Source organism: Pelobates fuscus, chromosome 2 (genome assembly GCF_036172605.1).
Source record: "Pelobates fuscus isolate aPelFus1 chromosome 2, aPelFus1.pri, whole genome shotgun sequence".
Taxonomy (NCBI): Eukaryota; Metazoa; Chordata; class Amphibia; order Anura; family Pelobatidae; genus Pelobates; species Pelobates fuscus.
This window is the reverse complement of record NC_086318.1, coordinates 30,188,965-30,215,007: the sequence shown is the minus strand read 5'-3', so window position 1 is coordinate 30,215,007 and position 26,043 is coordinate 30,188,965. Positions and strand designations below refer to the sequence as shown.

Below are 26,043 nucleotides of genomic sequence, written 5' to 3'. Positions count from 1 at the left end.
GAGAAGAACCCAGCAACTGACTCTGTAATATCTGTTCACAAAATGAAGCACAACTAAATCTTGATGATTCGTAGGCATGTGCAATTTGTTTAATTCCGAATGCAAATTTGGATGAATTTCGGACATGCGGATGCTTTGCCCTACCCTACCCTAACTCTACCCCTAACCCTAAACCAACCCTAACCCTACCCCTACCCTAACCCTACCCTTAACCTTATCCTAATCCTACCCCTAACCATGCCCCTAAACCTACCCTAACCCTACAGTAACCCTATCCTTACCCCTAACCCTAAATCAACCTTAACCTAACCCTACCCCTACCCCTAACCTACACTTACCCGAAGTCCCGAAGTGCCGAAGTTCGGAAGCGCCCGAAGTGCCGAAGTACCAAACCGAACCGAAGTGTCGAAGTCCCAAATTTTGAAATGCCAAACCGAATTGACTTGGGAATACAAATCTCAAACCATATGAATAAGCAACTTAAATAAGGAAACAAATAGTCATAGAAGATACAAGAACAAAGACCGCATTCAATTTCCTGTAATCTATTTTTGTAGCATGTATAAAAACTTCTCTCTAAATATCGCAGACTCTCTGTACATAACACAATAGGGTTATGTGTTTTCAAGTTCAACCTATCCACTTACACTGGCTATGGCATGGATGGAGCAATATAGATTATTGTTTGTTTGAGCAGAGCCCTCTTCACCTGTGACACAGGACAATTACTGGTTGTTGTAAATCACCCGCTGTAAAACTGTAAAGCACTGCAAAATAGGTTAGTGCTAAATAATGCTAATAAAATATTAATAGTAGTGCAGGTCTTATTGAATTACATTTCCCAAGATGCTTAGTCAGTCTAAAGCCGAAATGTAACTCATGAACCTTTCCATTGACAAGATTCTTAGCAGTAACCTTAACTAAAAAAAATCACAGTCAAACTTAGCCAGTCAGACAGCTTTCTAAACACATGAAATACATTTTAAGCCAATTCGGAGGACTTCACAGCAAGGATTTCACAAAACCTACATTTATGTCACATTTATGTTTTGGATCAGGCTTCCCCAAACTCCGGCCCTCCAGATGTTGCTGAACTACAACTCCCATGATTCTCAGCCTATCTATTTAATTCATAGAATCATGGGAGTTGTAGTTCAGCAACATGTGGAGGTTTGGGGAAGCCTGTTTTGGATGATAAACTATTTTTTCTGCTTTTTATTCCATATTACTAGATAAATCTTGTCTAGAAATTGTTAAAGGAGCACTACAGTGTTATATATGTATTCCTTACACTATAGTATATGTATATATATGTATTCCTTACACTATATGTATTCCTTACACTATAGTGCTGTACTTCCTAGTTAGGTGTTTGCCCCCCCCCCATCATAGTGGCATTAAAAGGTAGCTTACTTACCTTTTATCAGCCTCCATGCCAGTCTTGCTGCAGCTGCCACTGCCTCTATGGCTGAGGTAATCATCTTGATTACCCTAGCCAATCCAATGCTTTCCCAAACGAAAGCATTGGGAGGCTATTGCGCATGCATGGCAAAATGCTGTGCTGCACCAATCAGCATCTCCTTATAGAGATGCATTGAATCAATACATCTCTATGGGGAACGTTCAGCATCTCCATTCACAGTGTGGAGATGATGAATGCAAGTGCTGCACGCAGTGCATGACTGAACTAGGAAGCACCTCTAGTGGCCGTCTGAGTATTACTAGGCAGCAATGTAAATACCATTGTTTTTTTTTCTGAAAAGTCAGTGATTACAGTGCTAAGACTGCACGGACATCTATAGACACCAGAACCACTATATTAAGCTGCAGTGGTTCTGGTGACTTTAGTGTCTCTTTAAGTTACGGATGGTTTGTGATTTTGTATTATTTTAATGTGGTACACAAGAACACTCCCTATTCTGCTTTCGTTTGCTAAATATGATCAAATAATAGAGGAACTGATATAGGCTGTGTTAAAAATGTAACTCTTAGTGTCACTGTGAGGGCCTTTAATAATTTCAATTTAGTTTTTGGGATACTTTGTTCAAGGGTTATATACAAGTTTGTTCTTCTAAAAGACCTTTTTCAGCCAAGATAAATTCATGTTTTTGTCGTGTAATAAATTTTGCCTGCAGTTATTTTCAACTACACTGTCAGGGGGAATCTAGAGTAAATCAAATGAGCAAATTAATATTTTTCCAGACGTTGGTCCCTCTTTTATTACCCAATGGGTACAAAACTGTTTTTCTGTTGTTTCAAGAGAAGTCAAGAGTAGCAATGTTTACATCGACTGATAGTGCCCTGGGGTCTTCTTTATCGGTGCTTTGATTTCTTATTTTGTCAGCCAAGTATAAAATCATTACTAAAACTGGTGAAACTTTCAGGATTAGTGCAGTCCTTGGTAGTTCGAAGCAGAAAAGAAACATTTCAGAATCTAAAGGCATGCCAATGCAGTAGAATCTAAAATAATAATAATAATAATAATAAAAGAGATGTAAATCCCAAGTTTAATCTCAACGCAGTGAAACATACAAAAGCTTTCAGAAATTAATAAACATACCTTTGATGTATCAACACTACAATCATTTATTAGTAAGACATTTCATATAGTAAATGCAAGAAGGTGTGTGTGTGGAATACCTTAGTTTCCTATGTACCTAGGGTTCCTTATGCTCTATTTGTTAGTGACAGTAGTGTAACCGGACTGTGGGGGGTGGGTGGAGGAACATTAATTTATTGTGTTTCTTTGTACGACTGCTGGTTACTATCCTAATTCCCCACCATGAAATGGTGTTGGAGGTCCATCAAATACTATTATTGGTGACCAGCAGGGCAGCAGGAAATGTAATTCCCATGTTCTCTCATGTCACTGAAGGAACTCCATTTTGTTTAAACTTTATATTAAAGATTCAGCAAATACATATTGCCCTTCAGACAAGGCAGAGCCAGGGCAAACACTGTAAATGAAGTGGAGAAATATAAAATAAATGTAATTTCTCCTCTGTGCTAAGTGCCATGTTCAATGGATGGAGTCTATAAGAATGATTGGCACGAAGCTAAGATGGAGGTACCCAGTTGCAAGATAGAAATGTGTGAGTGTCCACATTTAATGTTGCACACTTCACAAGTACGCGTTTGTCATGTATGGGATTCAGCACACATATGAAATATCCAGGTTCCATTTAAGATGAGGCAAGGATGTATAACAGCAGATTTTTTATAAGAAACCAGGTATAGTTGTACACATGGTTCCATAGAAAGTGCATTTTTCTGGGGGTTATATATCACTGATGAATAGAACATGGAGCATCAGCATCATTATTTTTCCAAACTAAGTAGATTGCTTAGTTATGATATCTAAATGCTACATAACGGTTACATTATGATAACTTTCTGCCATGATGATGGTATAATATTGAGCTACACCTGTAGTGTGTGTCTGTATTTGTGTGGGTGTGTATATGTGTCAGTATTTCTGTGTGTATCTGTGTTTGTGTGGGCGTCCCTGTGGCACTAAGTATGTGTGTGTCATTACGTGTATATCTGTATTTCTGTGGCAATGTGGGTACATCTGAGCATTCCAAAAACAACATTACATATAAATACATCCCTGTATACAAACACAAACTGCATTCAAATACCAACACCACACACAAACAGCATGCTTACATTCAAACACACAGACACTGCTCACAATTACAATTACCAAGGATGGGCAAATGGTAGATCCTTCAGAAAGCAAAGCATCATGGGATTTGAAATCTTAGGATCTACCTTTTGGCCACCCTTGCATTAGAGGCGGACCCTTAAAATGATTGCCTCCAGGGAACAGAATTAGTCCCACCTCTACGCAAGCCTAATCCTTAAAGAACAAACAAGGGCTGTCTTAACAGCAATATAAGCAGTGCACCGTGGCCCTCCCTACAGAACCACTCACAGGAATAAAAGTTTGAATTATCAATAAAATTAAGCTTATATTTATTGATACCTCCATCAAAAATCAGTGTTTAAACATTAAAAAAAACATGCTGTACAACAGAGATTAATCCACATAATTGTTTAGCAGGTAACAGGGAGGTTCAATGACATGGACTACTAGAAATGAACTTTATCATAGCTTTACAGTTTCAAAAAATGATGTTAGTTGATTTTGTCTTGCTTACGTACAATAAGTACGTATGTTATTTTTCTCAAGATATGTATTCTCAACAGCCAGATTGCATGGACAGATAACAGCTGATACTGAGGTGATACGTCCACCTAAACGTTTTAATAAAGAGGGTTTGAAGGTTCTGAATAAATCTCCCTGAATAATATTCTGAAAAGTTGGCAAGACTATGGGGTCCTTATGCTTGTGGTGCCCCCTGGCAATTGCCCAGCATGTGCATGCATTAAGACAGCCCTGGAACAATTTACAAACTAAATTGGGAATCATGTAGGACTCACAAAGAATTGAACATTCCACGCGAAAATGGTCAAATTGGAAAATTACCCTAACCCGGATATGTTTGTATCTTACACACATTAGCTTAAAAAACTGGAACTTTACTTTCTCAATTCCCAGTTAAACAAATAAATCCAATTTATCTGCTTGCAATTAATGAACAGAATACAGTATTAATATGTCTAGCATCACAGAGCCAAACCAATTATTAAATACAAAAACTTTTATTTGCATAATCCTTCTGCCACGATTGGTCTTTATATACACACTTTTTTTCTTCAACATACATTATTTTCCTTTAATAAAATATAAAATAACAAAATCAATGTGCATTGCTTTCGGTAAGGAAAATATTGTAGGACAGATAATAATAAGGCACATTATCGTGAGCATTTCCAAAGAAAAAAAAAAAAAACAATCCCAAATTCGACCTCTCCGAGGTTGTAGGTTTCTGACACATCTCTCGTAGGCATTTCATCCGTGAATCTATAACATTTTCCCATGCAGATTGCTCGTAGAAGGATAGCTATAAAACAAACAATTGCATGGATTATGTCCAAAATAGCATAGATTTAGTAAAAAAAAAATAAATCCTGTAACAAAATAGGATTGGATCCCTGAGGTGTCAGTTAAAATGCTGCCAAAAAAGAAGTCTTAAATATCGGATTTTTTTTTAAGGTGCTGATCCACTTTCTACGTTTTTATATAATACTTTTATTGCTAAATTTAGCAATAGAAACAAAATGCCCCAAAAGCTGCCTGAATACGCTGCCTAATATTCTTTGATCGTTTTTCCGCCCATTAATAGTTCTTTTATGGGCTGATAGGATGGAACGATGTCTTTTACCATAGCAGCAACAAATATCTTCCTATTTTAAGAAGATCATGGAAACAATTAGATGATAGCTCTGCTTAATTGCATGTCATTAGCCTGTTAGCAGCCAGTTCAATTATTTTGTAGGTGGAACAACAACTATTAGTCACTAAGCACTGAGATGATTTAAAGTTTGTAGGAAACGTGAAGCTCTCACTGCGTAGCTTCTTCCAAATGCCCAAAGATTGCTGTAGGATTTACCTTTATTATACAATTCCTCCAGAAAGGGAAATCAAAATGTCTTGTATGTATATTCTGAAGTGCACAAGAACCGGTTGTAAAGGTATATCAAGGCCCAGCCTCAAACGGCACCAGTTGTGGGAGGTGTCTTATATGTATAAATATATATGTATATATATATACATTATGTTTAGAAATGTTTCTTTGAAATTCCAGGAAAAAAAGTTACAGAATCTTCAGAATTCAATTTAATGATGCTGGAAAAATCCTAATGGAGTCTTTAGGTAGGAGCACCAGTCTATAATGTTAAAATTCTGACATATAATTTGCTTAGAATGCCGTCTAAGAACGGTTTCAATTAATAATAACGATTGAGACTTCTGGTTCCTGGGATGTCTGGTTGCCCATTCATCCATATTTCTCGAATGATGCGTTCCCTTTCTTCAAGCCTCTGAGCCCTTTCAAGTTCTTCAGCTGATGTAAACACGTTCATGTTTAAAGTCCTCTCAAAGCGCCTGTGCCTTCTTGCAGATAAATCCGAAGTGGTGTCAGAGTCGTCGTCACTGTCGCTGCTGTCATCACTGTCACTCTCCTGTTTCCTGGGAGGCTTCTTTACTGTGGACCTCTTACAGTCTGTTTGGCAAGATATCCTCATTACCAAGGCCACAAGAGTCAAAATTAGGCCAATGCACACTCCAGATACAAAATATAATGCTGCTCTCTCTGGGTTTTCTAGAGAAAACAAAGAAAATAAATCTGTGTCAGAGAAAACAAACAACAAGGACACTATTGAATTCGTCATTGAGAGTTCGTACAAAAGAAAGAAGAAAATAACTGCTTTTTCCTCATGACTTCATCACTATAAAAGGCAAAATATAGAGGAGGAAGAAAGACAGATAGTTATTTCCAGCTGCAACAACAGAACATAAAAACATCATTAAAAATAAAGATACAGACAGCCAGACAGACGGACACACAGAGAAGGATACTAAAAGGTCATATTATCTGGTCAAGGCAAAGGTGTACCTATAGTTTCTGTCACTTATTGTGGAACTGACAGGTGGCCCACACCCAGCCTCGACCCGTATCAGCGACAGTGCCTGGTGCAACCCCTCTGGAAGATGGTCTGTGCAGACTCAGGCACTACACTTGGGTTTACCTGGTTGCCAGACCACCTGTGTTTGTGTGCCCATTATTACTGTGTCTATCTATACTGTATGTCAGGTGTAGGCAGCTTTGCCAGCATTATGTCTTTAAGAGCATTATGGGAGATGTAGTCAAAAACATCTAGAGTGTCGAAGGTTGCCTACCCCTGCTCAATGTTAAACATGGCTCCTGAAAAACAGAAGGCCATTTTAGCCAGAATTAGGGGGGTTTCTCTGACTATTTCCCAAATGGAGTTTGGTTACTTGGCTCTGTCAAGAATATATATTTTTACTTAAAAAGACTTTTAGCAGACATATACTTATTTACTAAGCTAAAAGTATACTCCAGTTCCAAATGTGTCTTTTCATATTGTATGTGCACTCTATGCCTCAAAATGAACCATTTCCTGACACCTAACATTCCCTATTTAACAGTGGTTTGTGTAACTGGATGCAACATGTCTTTATATTACCCTCTAAAATGTGGTTTGACTTACGTATTGTTAGTTTGCTTGTGACCTACATTTTCCACGAAATAAACATTGACAAAGACTGACAAAAAAGTGTTATTATAATCAAACTAGAATATGAGAACTCTTACTTTGCTTTGTCATTGACAACAATATAATGAGTGTGGGTGGTAAACTATTCTCCCCGATGCTGGCTTTTATCTGTGTAAAACACACCTAGATAAACAGATTACCGGCCGACAAGAAAAGCTTTTTGAGCACAATAATGGCACAAAACATGTAAGATCGCATTCCTGTGTCCTAGACTGGCTGGAACGATCTGAAATCTTCTAGTTAATGATTGTTTCAACAATTGGCTTACTCACTGTATAGAAATCCAGCTATTATGCAATTACTGCAGTTTCTATATATACTGCCCTTATAAATCAAAATATAACATGTGTAAATACATTATCTATAATTTAGGCAGGAAGTAGAATGGGCAGTATATTCTAATGGCCATCGGGCAGACGCAGGCAGACTGGTTAGTAGACAGACAAATAAATCGAGCAAGAATCGAACATCGGTGAATTACTCACAACAAATGTTTGTCTACTTGGTACTTAGAAGAGATATTTCCATAAAATCAGATTATACACAACCACAGGAGTGATCCATAGATAAATCACCAGTGAATGGTGAACCCAGATATTCTACATGTTTCCACTCATTACGTGGGGTGAAAGATTTAAGGTTTCACTAAAGTGAATGGTAAAATATTGGATTTTGTTTGTTTGTTTTTACTACCTTTGGTTTTCACACTTTGTTAAAGGTCTCCCCCTCTGAGTATTTGTAAGAATATTCTACCTTTTGTGATAATAAATGGATTTTTTAGCAGAATAATTTATTCTCTATTTGTTCTGTACTGGAGTATGAATGGTCCTTCCATTCAGGGCCGGCGTGTCCTATAGGCGAGTTAGGGGTGGGGTGGGGGAGAACAAATTTGAGTGACCCAGTAGGAGGGAAGCGCACAGCACTCTCTCCAACCTGTCACTCAGTGTAGCATGGCCAGGCGGTGCGGACCATGGTACAGGAGTTCTGTTTCCTTTACTACTAGGAGGACGTGATCTCTCAGCGAGCACTTCCTGTCAGTCCAGTCAGGCACAGGAAACAGAACTCCTGTAGCAAGGTCCGCACCGTCAAGCCACGCTACATGGAGGTAGGAAGCACACAAGGGAAGGGAAGAAGGGGAGTGGGAGAGACCACCAGGGGAGGGGGGGGAGTGGGAGAGACCACCAGGGGAGGGGGGGGGGAGTGGGAGAGACCACCAGGGGAGGGGGAGTGGGAGGAAAAAGACCACCAGGGGAGGAGGGGAGTGGGAGTGAGACCACAAGGGGATGGGGAGAGTGGAAGAGAGACCAGGAGGGTAAGGGGGAGAGAGACACCAGGAGGGGGAGGGGGAGGGAGAGAGCACCGGGGGGGAGGGGGCGAGAGACCACCAGGGGAGTGAGGGGCAGAAACCAGGAGGGGGTAGAGATAGACCAAGAGGGGAAGGGAGGGAGATAGACCACCAGGGGAGGGGGTAAGAGAGAGAGAGACCACCAAGGAAGGGGAGGGAGAGAGAGAGGGGGGGAGACCATCATTGGGAGGGAGAGACCACCAGAGGAGGGGGGAGAGTCCACCAGGGGAGCAGGGGAAGGGAGGGAGATAGACCACCAGGGGAGGGGGTAAGAGAGAGACCACCAAGGAAGGGGAGGGAGAGAGAGAGGGGGGGAGACCATCATTGGGAGGGAGAGACCACCAGAGGAGGGGGGAGAGTCCACCAGGGGAGCAGGGGAAGGGAGAGAGAGACCACAAGGGGTGGTGGGAAGCGAGAGAGAGAGAGACCACCAGGGGAGAGGGGATGGGTGAGACCACCAGGGGGAGTGGAGAGACCACTAATGGACAGGGCAGAGGAGAGACCACTAAAGGACAAGGGAGAGGAGAGACCACTAAGGGACAGGAGAGAGGGGGGATCACTAAGGAATAGGGAAGCAGGAGAGAGCACTAAGAGACAGAAGGGGAAGCAAGATTACTAAGGGACGCACTGAGGGGCTCAGGAGGGAGATGCAGGAGGTGGGAGGGGAAAGACACACAGAAGGGCCACAAACCCTCTTTTTCACACTACACACATACACAATGCATCCTTATACACACGCAGAAACACCATGCTTCCCTTACACACTCACAAACACACACACACAATGCAGCCCTTGCACACATACACAGAAGCACACAATGTATACCTTACACACACACACACACACTGCTTCTCTTAATGCATTTCTTACACACACTCAATGCACCCGTTACATACATACACACTGCATTACATGACATACACAGAAACACACCTTGCATCCCTTACACATACAAACACAGATTCACACACTGCATCCCCTATACACATACACACCATCCCTTACACAAACTGGTATCCCTATACACTACATTTCATAAGAACACACACATTTCATCCTCTACAATAACACATAACACAACCCCTACAACCACATACACTCCACTCCCTCTGAGCAAACTCACCAGACCGTGATCTGTGTAAGGGGCACCAAAAAAGGGAGCTGCTTCCTGTTCGTTGATTTTTGTGAGGACTGTTGCAAACAGCCTCCAGAGAACATGTTCTACACCAGACCAGTGGAGCCAGACTGCAGCCTGAGCCCATCATCATCCTCTTGTCCTCATCTGGTGGTAAGTAGGCAACCCAGTATATTATTAGTGGCACTAATCTCTAATTTACCTCACGTTAAAGGGACACTATAGTCACCAGAACCATTACAGCTTAATGAAGTGGTTCTGGTGTCTATAGCCGGTCCCTGCAGGCTTTTTAATGTAAACACACACTGTGTGCAGCACAGGCGTTGGTCCATATGGCAGATCATATGAGTGGGGTATTGTGATGTCACATGGTGGGCAGAGCAAATGGGGGACGGTAAATTTTTGTTTGCCTAGGGCGGCAAAAATCCTTGCACCGGACCTGCTTCCATTACTTTATTGTATCGATTGATTTCGATGTAAAGTGTCAAGCTTGACAAAGACCTAGTCGGTTCAAAATGATTCTGTTTGCTCCACCTTAAGTGCCTTGTACCGTTACTTTATTTTTATAAAACTTTAAGCTTTAGACTGTTGGGGGTGGGATACTATTGGTGCAATATATGTTATTATATAAAGAACAGCATGAGACAAACAGGCAAGAACGAAACCATGAAGACAAATAGTTACAGGAAAAGAGAGAAAAACAGGATGCAGGATTATTTTTAACTATACGATGATTTCTCGTTCTCCATTTACTTCGCAAATCTCAGGGTGTGCTATGAAACAGCCTGTCTGAAAGTGACACACAGAAGATTTAAAGGGACACTTTAGGCACTATAACCACTTTATATAATTGAAGTAGTTATGGTGCCTGGAGTCTCTCAACTTACCACCGCTGATAGGTGTTGGTAACTCCACCACCAGCGAGGGCCAGGCTGTTAATCAATGTTAACTAATTTCTGAACAGAAAGATGAAACCAGGGGATTTCAGGCAACAAAACCCGATCCAATAAGTGGTTAGGGTGCTTAACCCCTTAAGGACACATGACATGTCTGACATGTCATGATTCCCTTTTATTTCAGAAGTTTGGTCCTTAAGGGGTTAAAGTGTCCCTTTAAAATGTTTAACCTTTTATTTTGTCGATTTTTTTTAAAATACATTCCCTATAAAACATGAAATTGGTAGATCAATTCCTTTACATTTTAATACACTGATAAAATGTTCTGTATCAATTATATTAGTACTTGATTTCTTTACAACATAGGATATTTATGCTCACTAGTATGGTATGAGGGTAAAATGCTAAACTCATTAAAGTCTCCAAATTTCCTCATCCAGTTCAAGTTACCCAGATTATAAAATGTCTAAAGAACTGGCAACTGTGCATCTTAGTAAATAATAAATAATGTAATTAGACACTGAAAGAGTCCTGAAAATAGATATAATTATTACAATCTGGTGCTTATAAACCGTATGCTAGCATTAAATACTATATGAGTATATTACTAGATAGGGCTTGAGTATCCATTTTCCTTCTTGAAACATTCTAGATATATATAAATTAATAGTTATGCCCTTTAATTTTCCGGATTTGATTTTACCACGTTCATTCCGATGCAAAAAATGGAACGTTATCTTTTTCTGAGCTATATTCACTTACAAAGAGAAACCTCTCTGGCAATCGGCCCAGACCACCGGAAAAGAATCCCAAAGTAATGGAACTTTGATTTACAGCTTATATTTCACTATATTCTTCTGTTTCCAGATCTATCCCAATAATCTGTCCCTTTCCTGTGTTGTGGAATTTTGGCAAGAAGTCCAATATGACATTCTATAAGAGTCAGCACATTTTGTGGAATAAAATGAAATATGGTCAAACAGATCATTTCTTCTTATAACATGAAAACAATAAAGATTATTTATATCATGGCGTTTATTTTTCATATATGATTCATTAAAGTGTAAATTGTCAATAAATCAGTCTAAATTCAAAATCAGTTTAAAATTTTAGTCTGAAACCGTCAAACTAACCACATCGCTGACATGGACAATTTTTCCAATTTCTTTTTTTTTTTTTTTTTACTAAAAGTTAAAATTTGTTTTGAATTCAATGAATATCCAACAATTCACACTTTTGTGCATGACCCTTTATGTGTGTAGCATTAGATAAAAAAGAGTGTTGGAGAAAGTACTGCAGAGTTTCCATAGCTCATACCACACTCTTGTTCTATACTTGTTTTCTCTTCTAACTAAGGCCTAGATTTAATTAAGTTTGATAAGCTTTACAAATAATTTAAAGGGATTCTATAGTGCCAGGAAAACAAAGCCGTTTTCGTGGCTCTGTAGACTCCTGCAGAGCCTCCCTCCCTCACAGACCCCTCTCGCGGTGCTGAAGGGGTTAAAACCCCTTCAGTCACTTACCTGAATCGAGCGCCAATGTCCCTTGGCGCTGGGTCAGGCTCCGTCCACGTTCCTTCCCCTGCCGACCACAGCCGGTGGGGGGAGATCTTATGTGCATTTTCGGCAATGGCCGAGCTCGCATTAGGATTTCCCCATAGGAAAATCAATGCTTTCTTATTAGGAAAAATCCGACGCTGGAGGTCCTCATACAGAGCATGAGGACGTCCAGTGTCAGATAAAGGACCAAAGGTCCGTCTTGATTCTGGAAGTACCTCTAGTGGCTGTCTGGTAGACAGCCACTAGAGGAGGAGTTAACCCTCAGAGATAATTATTGCAGTTTCTCAAACTGCAATAATTACTTATGCTGGGTTAAGGGACATGGGACATTGCACCCAGACCACTTGAATGAGCTGAAGTGGTCTGGGTGCCTACAGTGTCCCTTTAATATTTTGGATAAAACCTTTAAAATATTTTTTCATATATAAAAAATATTTTAATATGTATATATAAATATCTAAATATTACAAAATTAAAATATTTTCACAATATTACGTAATTGTAAAAGCTTATCCTAGAATATTACACGGAGGCCTATCTCATATTAGGGCTTTGAATTCTCATATGTCTTAGATAGAGACCAACTAGGTTGAAGATGGCTCACAATAATTCAACAAGATTTGGAATTACATGAAATCTAAAAGGATTTTCTTACCGAGTGAAAGAGAGAAAGGAAATTAAGCACAAATAACTAGTAAAGATATACAAGAATATGGGTTTAATGATCTTCCATCTATGGCCTCAATTTAATATGTATAGATAATAGTTTTAAATTATTTCATATTATTAAATATGCTTTTTAAATGATTTAAGAATTTTGAATAAACTGTTTTTTAATAATTTTTTTTGTAAAAAATATTAGAATATAAAAAAATATATAATATATATAAAATACCTGTATATCAATATAGCAAAAATATCAAAATACTAACAAATGTTTCACAATATAAAAAAATGTGAAAAGTTTATTTTAAAAATATTAAATCGAGGGGCGTGTCCTGCGACCGCATGGAGTAGTCGCACTGTAACGGAGCTCCGCAGCCACCGAGCCTAAAAGCTGTCAAAAACGAGCCAGACATACCGCAAAACTCACCCCTCCGGTCGCCCCAACATCCTGACACAGCATGGCACCATCCAGACAGCTGAAACTGACGGACCCGGTCCGGAACGCCAAAAAAGACCGCCCGCGGCAAAAACAAGATGGCGACGGCGGAACACAAGAAGCCTCTGAGTTCGCAGATGCCACTGCACTAACAATCGAAGATGCAGACCAGACCCCCCACGGGGACTCTCTGGTAACTAACCACAGCCTCCATTTAATGCTGCAGGACCTAAAAGAGTCTCTTAGATCCGATTTCAAGCAGATTACCAGAGAACTGCGCGATGATATTCAAGAGCTGGGAGACCGCACTGACCGCCTGGAAGCCAAAACGGATGATATGTGCACAGCCCATAATGAGTTGGTGGATCACATACACCGCTTGGAGGAAGAACAAGCAACTCTAAAGCTTAAAATGGCCGATATGGAGGACAGGGCCCGCAGAAATAATCTGCGCTTCAGGGGCATAGCTGACACAATCCCGAATGAGGCCCTTCCACAATTTCTACAAACCCTATGCTCATCAATAGTACCACAGCTCGGGGCTGAGGCCTGGACGCTGGACAGAGCGCACAGGCTGCCGAGACCGGCCAGGCTAACGGCAGACACGCCGAGAGATGTTATAGCACGCTTTCACTACTACAGCTCAAAAGAAGCAGTCCTGTCCGCGACAAGGAAACTGGAAACGTTACCCGAACCGTACCAAGGACTCAGCATTTTTGCCGACCTCTCCGCAGCTACCATGGCGAGACGACGTGAGTTTATTAATATCACGAAAACCCTACGCAACCGACAGATCCCGTACAGATGGGGTTACCCTACTAAACTGCTAATTTGGCACAAAGGCAAAACTGAAGTAGTATTAGACCCGGAGGCCGGAATGGCGAAACTCAAAGACTGGGGCCTACATCATAACATGGGCCACAACTCTCCCACGCGCACGCAACCAAGGAAGCTGACAGCTGACTGGATGATGGCGGGATCGACTTCGAAAGCACCAGCACATAAAGAACTTTGAAGCAGAACCAACCAAGGCCTAGGCCTTGCCGGCTCATTCACTTAAGTATCACTATCTGCAATACGCATTTGATTTAACGAATAACCTATATGCATGTATTCAGGGTTTCCGGTTAAGCCACTTCAGTTGGCATAACGGTTTTGTTTAATGTTCGGTTTTTAATTGCCACTGACCGTAGCCGTTTTGAGTTATGTTTATAGTATAGTGGTTTAGCGACTTGCCTACCCGGCACCCTGTAAATGAAACTACTGTACTCCAGCACAAGGTTTACATACACCGACAAGGTGACCTTTGCCTACGGGGAACCACGCTCAGTAATTGTTGGCCTCCCAACCGGCCCATGAGGTGGATCCCCATATTGAAGTAATTTCTCTCAACGCCACCAGTAATACCCTTAGCCTACCTAACAGGCGTGGTCAGTACATGTTTGGGGAGCTGGTATGGCGCACACCCCAGATTCGATAACATCAAGACATGTACCCCTTAAATTGAGCTACTGACAGTTATGTTTTAGTTTGCTTTAGATTTGGGCCCCCAACGCCATATTCTAGTATGAACCTATATCATTCCATCTGGCTCCTCAAGGTAGAATTTAAATAGGCTCGGCTTCGGTGGAGCCGTCTATCCACACCCCCCACCGCCCATTCTCGAGAGATGCCAAACTCTCACCTGAGGCGAACTACATCCCTGTGCTGGCCACAGGTATCCCCTTGTTCTCCCCCTTATACCCCAACCCAAGGTTTAAATGTGTTTGTACGATATGTGTTAACATGTATAAAAATGTTCCTAGATGCTATGCAATGTACCAGTATTCCACCACTCATAATGTGTGTAACTTGCCTAAACATGCAATGTCTGTGCGTTTGCCTACCCCTGACCGTACGCAACACTCCCCAGGTTGGACGCCAGGCCCTACTGGTTCCAGGCGCTAAAGCACTGCATCCCCACACACAATCATGACGCTACCTACGTTTAAAATCCACTCGTTAAATGTCAAAGGCCTGAATAGCCCGCATAAGAGGCGCCTCCTGGTGCAAGAAATGCAGAAATCTAAGGCGGCAGTTATATGCCTCCAGGAGACACATCTCTGTGTCCGCAAACCCCCACGCATCTACTCTTCTCACTATCCCCAGGTATTCCATGCATTCTCGCCCAACAAATCCAAAGGGGTCGCTATTCTTTTCCATAAAGATTGGGTCTTTCAAGAAACAAACAGGTATACTGACAAAGAAGGGCGCCTGCTGGTTCTGGTGGGTAACCTAAATGGCATGTTGATGACTATAGCAACACTATACGCCCCAAATGAAGCCTAAAATACGTTTATACGTAAGTCTTTGCTACATCTCACTAAAATCAAACAAGGTCACACGATAATATGCGGTGACCTTAATTGTACCCTGAACCCTGATCTTGATATACAACGAGAAGGCCACAAACCCCCCACCGCTCAATCGAGAGCGATAAGCGCTGACTTAAGCAAAATAATTTCCCACAATGAGCTATACGATACATGGCGCTCTATATACCCTACCAAAAGAGACTATACGTTTTTTTCACAGGTACACAGAACGTACTCAAGGATAGATTATTGTCTGGTAGACAAGGTGACCCTAAATAATATAGAGGACATACACATAGGACAGAGGACGTGGTCGGACCACGCCCCGCTGTCAATCACCTTTAGATCTCTACACTCGGCGAGAGGCAGGGGAAAGTGGAGACTCAATGAGAGTTTACTAGACAACCCACATATACTTGACACAGTAGTCAAAGAAGCAACTGAATACTTCAATATCAACTCATCAGATGACATCCCGGCCCCAACCATTTGGGTTGCTCACAAGGCAGTTTTACGGGGAGTACTCATAAGGGAAGGGTCCAAACTTAAAAAGATAACTAAAGACAAACGTGACCTCCTGCGACTAGAACTGACATCCCTTGAGACACAAAACAAAACTAATCCAACAAAAGCCCTAACAAAACAAATCTCCGAAATACAAAGGGAATTACATGAACTAGACCTCTTGTCCACCGAAAGATGGATGAGATCTCTCAAACTCAACTATTACACACAAGGGAACAAAGCAGGAAAACTACTGGCCAAAAAACTCAAACACAAACAACTACAAACCAAAATCCCTTACATTGACTCCCCCACAAGAGGCAGATTATATAACCCTTTAGATATCGTAAACGAACTGGCAAATTATTATGACACACTTTACAACTTGGAAAAAGACCCAACGACACCCCAACCCACAATTGAGACTATAGAGGCCTTTCTAAACAAAACATCGCTACCGCAACTCTCCCCAATAGCCTGCAGGCAATTGGACGAACCATTCACGGAAGAAGAGGTGCTCAACACTATTAAGTCCCTGCCCAAACACAAGGCGCCTGGCCCCGACGGGCTCTCTAATTATTATTACCACAAATTAGCGCAGACATTGACACCCCACCTCACAGACCTATTCAACACCATTAAACGAACCGGCACTCTCCCGGCGGAGATGCTGGAGGCACATATAGTCACCCTGCCCAAACCAGGCAAGCCGCCCACTCTCTGTGAAAACCTTCGGCCTATCTCCTTACTGAACGCAGACATTAAACTGTATGCGAAACTATGGGCAACAAGATTGAAACAAAACCTCCCCAACCTAGTCTCTGCCGAACAAGCGGGATTTGTCCCAAGCAGACAAGCGGGTGATAATACTAGACACTTCATCAATATGATCAACTGGGCTAACAAACATAAGAAATCAGGAGCAGTTCTGGCGCTTGACGCTGAAAAAGCGTTCGACCGTCTGAACTGGCTATACATGGAAGCCACACTATCCAAAATGGGCTTCACTAGCCAATCTCTGAGAGGTATTAAGGCACTGTACCAAATGCCATCAGCCAAGATCTTCAACTCCGGCTTCCTGTCAAACACATTCCACATAAGCAATGGCACACGCCAAGGCTGCCCGCTGTCCCCGTTACTTTTCATTTTATGTCTAGAACCACTCATACAACGCATCAAACATGACCCCCTGATAACAGGCTTAGACACTCCAGCAGGGACCCAAAAACTAGCCTTATTCGCAGATGACGTGTTAGTATACGTTTCCGACCCAGAACGATCCATCCCAAATCTAATGACTCTTCTCCAAGAGTATGGAAGAGTTTCATACTATAGGAATAACCTAAAAAAGACACAAGCCCTGCCCATAAACATCCCCCAGCGCACCGTGCAGTCCCTCATGGGCTCACACCCATTTGACTGGAGGAAGGTATCCATAAAATACTTAGGTATTAATCTGACCAAATCAGCCCAACATCTTCCTAAAGAGAATCACACCAAGGTAGCCCATAAATTACAATCGCTACTAGATGGCTGGCAAGATCTGGAAATCTCATGGTTGGGTAGGGTGAACACCATCAAAATGATGGCACTGCCCCATATCCTATATCTATTCCGCACCATTCCCATAGCACTCACCGACAAACTACTACACAAATTCCAAAGTATCTTCAATGCCTACATTTGGAAAAAAAAACCACCAAGACTAGCTAGGCGCCTAACCTGGCTTTCCCCGAATAAAGGGGGGCTGGGCATCCCAAACATCAGGATGTACTATAGAGCCGCAATTCTGGCACAAGGCCTGGAACTACTCACACGCCACCACACACCTATTTGGGCTTCCCTAGAAAACGCCTGCATTCAGCCACTCACTGTGCAAGCCGCACTGCGGGCATGTGTACTCGGGAAGACGCCCGCGTACAACCCATTACAAAGCACAACCTTTCTACTAAAAAGCTGGAAGAAATGGGCAGGCACACTCACGGGTGCGACTAATCTTCTATACTTCGCACCTATACAAACAATCTCAGAATTAGCTGAAAATATCACTATGACAACATGGACTACGAGTGGCATACACTCGATAGCCCAACTGTACACAGAAGCAGGCCTAAAACCGTTTCCAGTGCTCCAACTGGAGTTCAATCTTCCCCCCAGGGACATATTCAAGTATATCAGGATAAAACACATCCTACAAAATTTACACGCACAATACTGTGAGGAAACACAACTAACACACTTCGGCCGACACTGTATAAAACGACCCACGCAATCAAAATCATTATCCATGTGCTATACAGCTCTCAACGATAGGGACCCGCTCCACAAGCACACCTATATGCGCTTGTGGGAACGCGAGCTAGAAGTAAACATCCCGATGCCATTATGGCTACAAGCCATTCAGACAACTAGAAAAGCGTTTCACAGCCTAGCGCACTGGGAGGCCTACTGTAAAATACTTATGAGGTGGTATATGGTACCAGTCAGGCTGGCTCTCATGTACAAGACCACACCACCCAACTGCTGGAGATGTGATGCCCCCAGGGGAGATATGTTACACATTTTTTGGACATGCCCTGCAATAACCGACTTTTGGAGGCAAATAGGGAAAGCCATCAAACTGATTACACATCGCAAACTCCCATTCACACCAGAATGCTTCCTCCTCCACCTGTCGCCAGAATTGTTAACAGACAAAACTAAACATGTCCTCTTGCATATTTTAACCGCAGCTAAAACCAGCATAGCATGTCACTGGAAGAAAAGGAGCGCCCCAACACCGCTAGAGGTATGGGGTAGACTAGACAATATCGCTATGTACGAACGCATGGCATACAAAATACAGGGTCGTGCCGAATCCTACTCCACACACTGGGAAAATTGGCACACGGCACGCAAAGAAATATTGAAATAATGAAAACTCACACCACTAACATTTAACACACTTCATCACTTTCACAGCCAACGTCCCACCGGCTAGCATATGGGAATTTACGCAATCAAGGTATACCACAAAGCTCAGACAAGTAACACAAACTGTACACTGCATGGAACTAGTACAAGATACTCGTACTGTATTGTATAAACACTGGTTACTAAGTTACCCCCCTGTTTACTTTCTCTGACACCCATACCCCCACCTACACCCCGACCTATGAATATGCATATAATCTGGCGAACACACACAGTCCACAAGTCGGACACTAGTCATCACTCTATGCAATAACAGGCACATAGATTTACAGACAGAAAACAACTTGGAGAATGGTATTTAAAAGACGATGTGTAATATGTATGTATTTTGCATGTACCACCTGAATGACTCAACACCTGTCGTCCCCTTTGTATAACTCCGATCAATGCCTAATATGTACTGTACAATGAGATAATATGACCTTGCATATTCATGTACCCCTCCCCTTTCTTCGTTCTGTACCCCTATAATTCTGAATTTCTTACCGCAACAAAATTTCAATAAAAACGAAACATTGGAAAAAAAAAAAAAAATATTAAATCATTTAAAAAAGCTTATTCGAAAATATTTGATCGAGGCTTTTATCATCTACAAATATTTTATAATTATTTAGAATGCACTTAAACTCAAACAGTATAATTTAAAAACTAGTTGAAGATGTGCCAATTTAAAATTACATGGGAAGCACTTAAACAAGTGATTCTCAAACCATTTCGCAAAAGGGCCACTAATCGTGCAAGTTTTATGTACCGGCACTATAAATATTGTGTTCAAGAAAATCTCATTCTGATAAAATTATTAAATGCTAAATAAATGTACTAATTGTTCAGTGATTTCTTAGCACACATTGAGTTCATTCAATATAAAAAAAAAAAAAATGTGGAAAAAAATTTAAATAACAAATAATTTGGTGACATAAACACACTCAAACAAGAGCCAGCTAATAAAGCGTTTCCCTTCTTTGATTCCTCTTCCAGCTGTTACTGTTGGGACATGTTGGATATATTGGTTGTAATTTGTAACACATAAATAAAGCTGTTATGGAGCGTCTCCATGTGGTTGTGATGGTCCTTCTGTGGTGGAATCTCGGTAAAAATAAATTTAGTAGGCCGAGATTACCACGTGGCATGTGTACGTGCATATGCTGACGTATCGATCAGTTGGTTGCACGAGGCAAGATACGATCAGTAGTGTACGGAGCATGTGCAAGAATACAGGATATAGTATTCCCCCTCCTCCATTGTGCTGGACAAGCCATGCGGTCAAACAGGAAGTTAATTCTTATTGTGTTGATTGGTTAAGAGAATGTGCGGGTGGAGCTTAATATGGGAGGAGTTATATGCCTATATAAGGAGCCTGCACTATTGTCCAGGGCTCAGAACTTGTGGTATTTTGGTGACGCTAGTCCCTCTGAGTCCCGATCGGTGATCCAATAAAGAATCTCTTCCTTCCTGAAGAAACCTGTGTCCATCTCTCTGTACTTGGCTTCCGTCAGTTTCTCCGGTATCATTTGGTGCATTGGCCGGGAAGCTCATCGTTCAACGGTAGCTGAGAGGCAGAGGCGTGAGACGGTCTATCTTTGCCCACGTTCTCTACGGCTGCACCCCTGAACTTCTGCGTGGACCTCCCTTCGTCTCGGCGCCACTGGGCCGTTGTCCAGGAGATCATCGGCCTCTACGTGAGAAGTGCTGGGGTGTCCCCGTCGATGAGTGTGAACTCAGGTTCAGGAACGAGGAGGTAAGACAACTGCTGTTTTAGACGGCAGGACCCACTAGGGGTATACCGATTGTGCGGTAGGCCCAAAGGGGTTTTGAATCTGTGTATCTGCCCCCTCTGTCGGAGGGAAGGAGCGAAGGCGCACCGCTCGATCGAACGCTCTTTAGTCAGACCGTTTGATTTGGTTAGTCAGGCGGGGCGCTCTGGTGTAAAATAGCCCTAGCCGGACACCGGTGTCTTGTCTAGACTAGCGTTCTAGGGTGTATATTTTGTTCGCTAGGTCGGAGGGACCGGGAGACTAAGCGGCGTCTGTGTAAATCCGGTTCGCTAGTTCTCATCCTATCTGGGCTAAGTGGGAAGGCGTGTAAATTTGGAACCCACTAGACTTTTGATAGTACGACTAAGAGGCGTCTGTGTAAATTCGGTCCTCTAGTTCGATGTATAGTGCGACTAAGAGGCGTCTGTGTAAATTCGGTTCTCTAGCTCGCTATATATGTGGTGATTGGGCAGTGTGGCTAACCAAAACGTATGTAGATTGTTTTTAGGTAGTCCATTCAAGGTACTGGCCAATAGTTTAGTTGGGAATTGTAAATGTGTTAGCGATTGTTTAGTAAAGTGTATATCTTGTTAGATAGCGCGAGCTCAGCCGTCTAGCGAGAGTGTTAATAGTGTGTTGCTGTATTATAGTGCACGGTACCATAACCCTGTATATTTACTGACATTGTATAATAAGTACTAATCATTGTCGTTCATTGCATGTTTAACACCATAACCACTAATAATTGTATTGTGACCTTAACTTGTACTTTGACCTATGCTAACCGTACTGTAACCGCTATTTGTAAAAGACGATGTTACTGGGGTGTGTTATAGACGGGTAATTCGTATATAGAGAATTATAGCGTGGGTGACTGTATAGTTACGCCAAAGGGCATAATATTGATTATCTAGTGACTGGTGTAACAGCTGTGTGTGTACGGGAATTCCCTGAGTGTTTATTGTTATTGTGTACGTTTCACTTGGTAACCGTACCACGTGGTGCTGTTGCCAGAGGAAACGGGTGTGACTGTTGAATAGTACGCGTGTATAGTATTTGTTGTCGACGACGTTCCATTGTTAAGTATGGGTGCGTCGCAGTCAACGATTCCGGATCCCTTAGGTTGCATGGTAAAGAATTTTAAAAAGGGATTTAAAACTTGTGATTTTGGGGTTAAGATGTCTCCTGTACGTTTGGTTACTTTGTGCACTAGGGAGTGGCCTACTTTGGTTGCGGCATGGCCGCCACGTGGCAGTTTGGATCTAACTCTGGTACAGCGCTTACACGTGGCTGTATCAGGTAGGCCTGAACTTTACGGCCAGTTTCCTTATATTGACTGTTGGAGACAGGCCGTAAATGACTCGCCAAAATGGCTCCAGACATGCCACGAGGAGCAGTGTCGCCTCATGGTAGCTAGGACTTGTTCGTCCACTAGGACTGGTGTTAGGCCCATTTTGGACACGCCCCCTGAGTCCGAGATCCCTTTGCCGCCCCCTTATTTTCCGTTAAGAAGAAGTGACGCAAACGCAGGAAGCCCTGTACCCCTCCCCTCATTACCCCCATCCACTTCCGCTTCCTCCTCCAGTACAGGATCCACCCCCCCTCGTACTAAATCTCCCCTTCCGGAACCAGAACCCACCCCCATTAGAAACGAATATCCTGATTTGGCGCCACTTCAGACTTCCGGTCAAGCTTCATCTAGCTCGGCTCGAAGTGTTTTATTTACGACCTTTTCCCAAAACCAACCTCCCACATCCCCATACCCTACCTCTCCCCGACCGGAACCCATGACTGACGCCTCTCTACGTAGCCCCATCCAAACCCGACAGTTAACTGGTGCCCAACAATTAAAGCACTATCAGATGCCTCTTCGCCTAAATCCCGGGTCAGCTTATATCGATGCCGCAGGTCAAATGGCACACGCTGACCCAGTCTTCGTATATGTCCCATTTACCACAACCGACCTTTTAAACTGGAAGACCCATAATTCCTCGTATACTGAGAAACCACAAGCCATGACTGATCTGTTCACCTCAATAGTACAGACGCATAATCCGACATGGGCTGATTGCCAGCAGTTATTAATGACTTTATTTAATAATGAGGAAAGAACGAGAATAAATCAAGCAGCCATTAAAGCATTAGAGGATAGAGCCCGTGCTTTGAACCAAGCTAATCCAGCAGCATGGGCCGCAACACACTATCCCAATACCGATCCCGATTGGAACGTAAATGGTGCTGACATGGTTCAACTCAGAGCCTATAGAGACGCTATAATTGCTGGCATGAAAGCAGGAGGAAAGAAAGCCATTAACATGTCGAAGACAGTTGAGGTGATCCAGAAAAGCGATGAAGCGCCCAGTGTCTTTTATGACCGATTATTGGAGGCATACCGCTTGTATACCCCCTTTAATCCGGAAGACGCAGACAATTCCCGAATGGTTAACTCCGCCTTTGTCAGCCAAGCATACGGAGATATTAAGCGCAAGCTACAAAAGTTAGAAGGGTTTGCAGGTATGTCAATCACCCAACTAATGGAGGTAGCAAATAAGGTCTATATGAACAGGGATACAGAAAATAAGAAAGAGGAAGAGCGCAAGATGCGTAAAAAGGCTGATATGCTAGCGGTAGCGATCGCAGGCGTAGATAGACGGGGCCCAGATAGAGGCGATAGTAAGTGGAATGAGGAACCTCTAAGTAGGAATCAGTGCGCTTACTGTAGGGAAGAAGGGCATTGGAGAAATGAGTGTCCGCGAAGAGAACAGTCTGAGAGAGACAGACCTAGGTCAGGTTACGGAAACTTTAGAGGCAGAGCGAGAGGTAGAGGAGGCCCCGGAGGGAGTAATGGTTATAGAGGAAGTAATGGGAACAGAGGAAGTGTTAGGGAAGATAGATATATTCCAGCAGCGCAGAGGTCCCGCGATAGAGAAGGTAGGGACTTTGTAGGATTGGCTGACACGGTCATGGAGGACTATTGATACCGACCGGGCTCCATCCCCCTTGGTCGAGCGGAGCCTATGGTCGATGTATCAATAGGGGGGAAAAGGAGTGCGTTCATGATCGACACTGGTGCTGAACATTCAGTGGTGACTAATCTAGTTGCTCCTCCATCTGGAAGGACTATTACTGTGATAGGAGCAACTGGAAGAAGTGCTGAAAAACCGGTTCTTAAAAGTCGACTCTGTACATTGGGAGGCCACGTAGTGAAACACCAATTCCTTTATATGCCTGAATGTCCAGTCCAATTGCTGGGACGTGATATGCTATCAAAATTACAAGCGCAGATTACGTTCCTACCAAATGGAACAACATCCTTAAAGTTTAATGGACCTTCAGGTATTATGACTTTATCCGTACCAAAGGAAGAAGAGTGGCGACTTTATACAGTGTTGACTAGCCAAAACCCTAGGAGTGATGAGACATTATTCAACATACCAGGAGTTTGGGCAGAGAACAACCCACCAGGACTGGCCCGCAATATTCCACCCATAAAAATTGAACTAAAACTTGGGGTTTATCCAGTAAGCCTACGACAATACCACATCCCACAGAAGGCTAAGAAGAACATTCAATCCTATCTGGATAAATTCATACGGTATGGTATCCTAAAATTCTGTACTTCCCCCTGGAACACCCCATTGCTGCCTGTTCAGAAGCCCGGTACAGATGAGTATCGACCTGTGCAGGACTTAAGAGCAGTCAATGATGCGGTTGTTAGCATACATCCAGTTGTACCCAATCCATATAACCTGCTTGCTTTAATTCCGGGCGGGGCTACTTACTTCACAGTCTTAGATCTCAAAGATGCCTTCTTTTGCCTCCGAATTGCCGCAGAAAGTCAATGTATTTTCGCTTTCCAATGGGAGAATGCTGTAACGGGCTCAAAACGCCAAATGACTTGGACAAGACTGCCCCAAGGGTTTAAAAATTCACCTACCCTATTTGGTTCAGCCCTAAGTCAAGATCTATTGGATTTCGAGTCCATCCCAGGAGAGTGTGTATTGTTACAGTATGTAGATGACTTGTTGATAGCAGCAGTTACCAAAGAAAAATGTCAGCAAGCAACGCACGATCTACTACACATTCTCTGGAAGGCAGGATACAAGGTGTCTAGAAAGAAGGCTCAGTTGTGTTTGCCAACTGTCAAGTATCTGGGATTCCATATCTCTGAAGGTCAAAGGATTATGGGGCCAGAGAGAAAAGAAGCTGTCTGCCAAATACCAATACCCAAGAATAGAAGACAAGTGCGAGAATTCTTGGGGGCAGCAGGCTTCTGTAGGATATGGATTCCCAGCTATGCGATACTAGCAAAACCTCTGTACGCAGCCATCAAAGGTACAGAGCACGACCCCTTCTTATGGACCCAAGAACAGCAAACGGCATTTGAAGATGTGAAGAAGGCTTTGATGAGTGCCCCAGCATTAGGTCTACCTGATCACACACGACCATTCTACTTATACGTACATGAGCAAAGAAGAATGGCTGTGGGAGTATTGACACAGTACTTGGGATCATGGCAAAGACCTGTTGCCTACATGTCTAAGCAATTGGATGCAGTGGCCAGCGGACTTCCACCTTGTCTAAGAGCCGTAGCTGCAGCCGCCCTGCTAGTAGCTGAAGCCGATAAACTCACTCTGGGTCAAGAACTTTATGTACGAGTTCCACATGCAGTACAGACGTTGTTGGATTACAAAGGAAATCATTGGTTTAGTAATAGCCGTATGACCAAGTATCAAGCAATGTTGTGCGAAAACCCAAGAGTGCATTTAGAGACTGTAAACACTTTAAATCCGGCTACCCCTTTGCCACAACCTACTGAAAGTCAACATGATTGTTTGGAAGTAATGGATGAAGTATTCTCAAGTAGACCAGATCTTCGTGATTTTCCCATCCAGAACCCCGATGTTCAATATTACACCGACGGCAGTAGTTATGTGAAAGAAGGGATCCGCTATGCAGGATATGCAGTAACAACAATAGACAAGGTGATAGAAGCTCGGCCACTGGCAAAAGGAACATCAGCACAAAAGGCAGAATTAATAGCACTAACACGAGCGTTACAATTGGCTGAAGGTTTAAGAGTAAATATCTATACGGACTCTAAGTATGCGTTTTTAACCACTCATGCCCACGGAGCTTTGTATAAAGAAAGAGGACTACTGAATTCAGAAGGCAAAGAAATCAAGTACGCAGCTGAAATCCTACAACTATTGG

General features: G+C 42.6%; 1 protein-coding gene across 1 annotated transcript in view; it reads right to left on the bottom strand.

Annotated features, from left to right (window-relative positions):
• Positions 1–4,457: 4,457 nt before the first annotated feature.
• Positions 4,458–26,043, bottom strand: part of LOC134586501 (protein eva-1 homolog C-like) — a 303,306-nt gene continuing 281,720 nt past the window's right edge. The window contains exon 8 of the mRNA XM_063442046.1: positions 4,458–6,230. Coding sequence (XP_063298116.1) covers positions 5,857–6,230 — 374 coding nt within the window. The 3' untranslated portion in view covers positions 4,458–5,856. The remainder of the gene's footprint in view (positions 6,231–26,043) is intronic.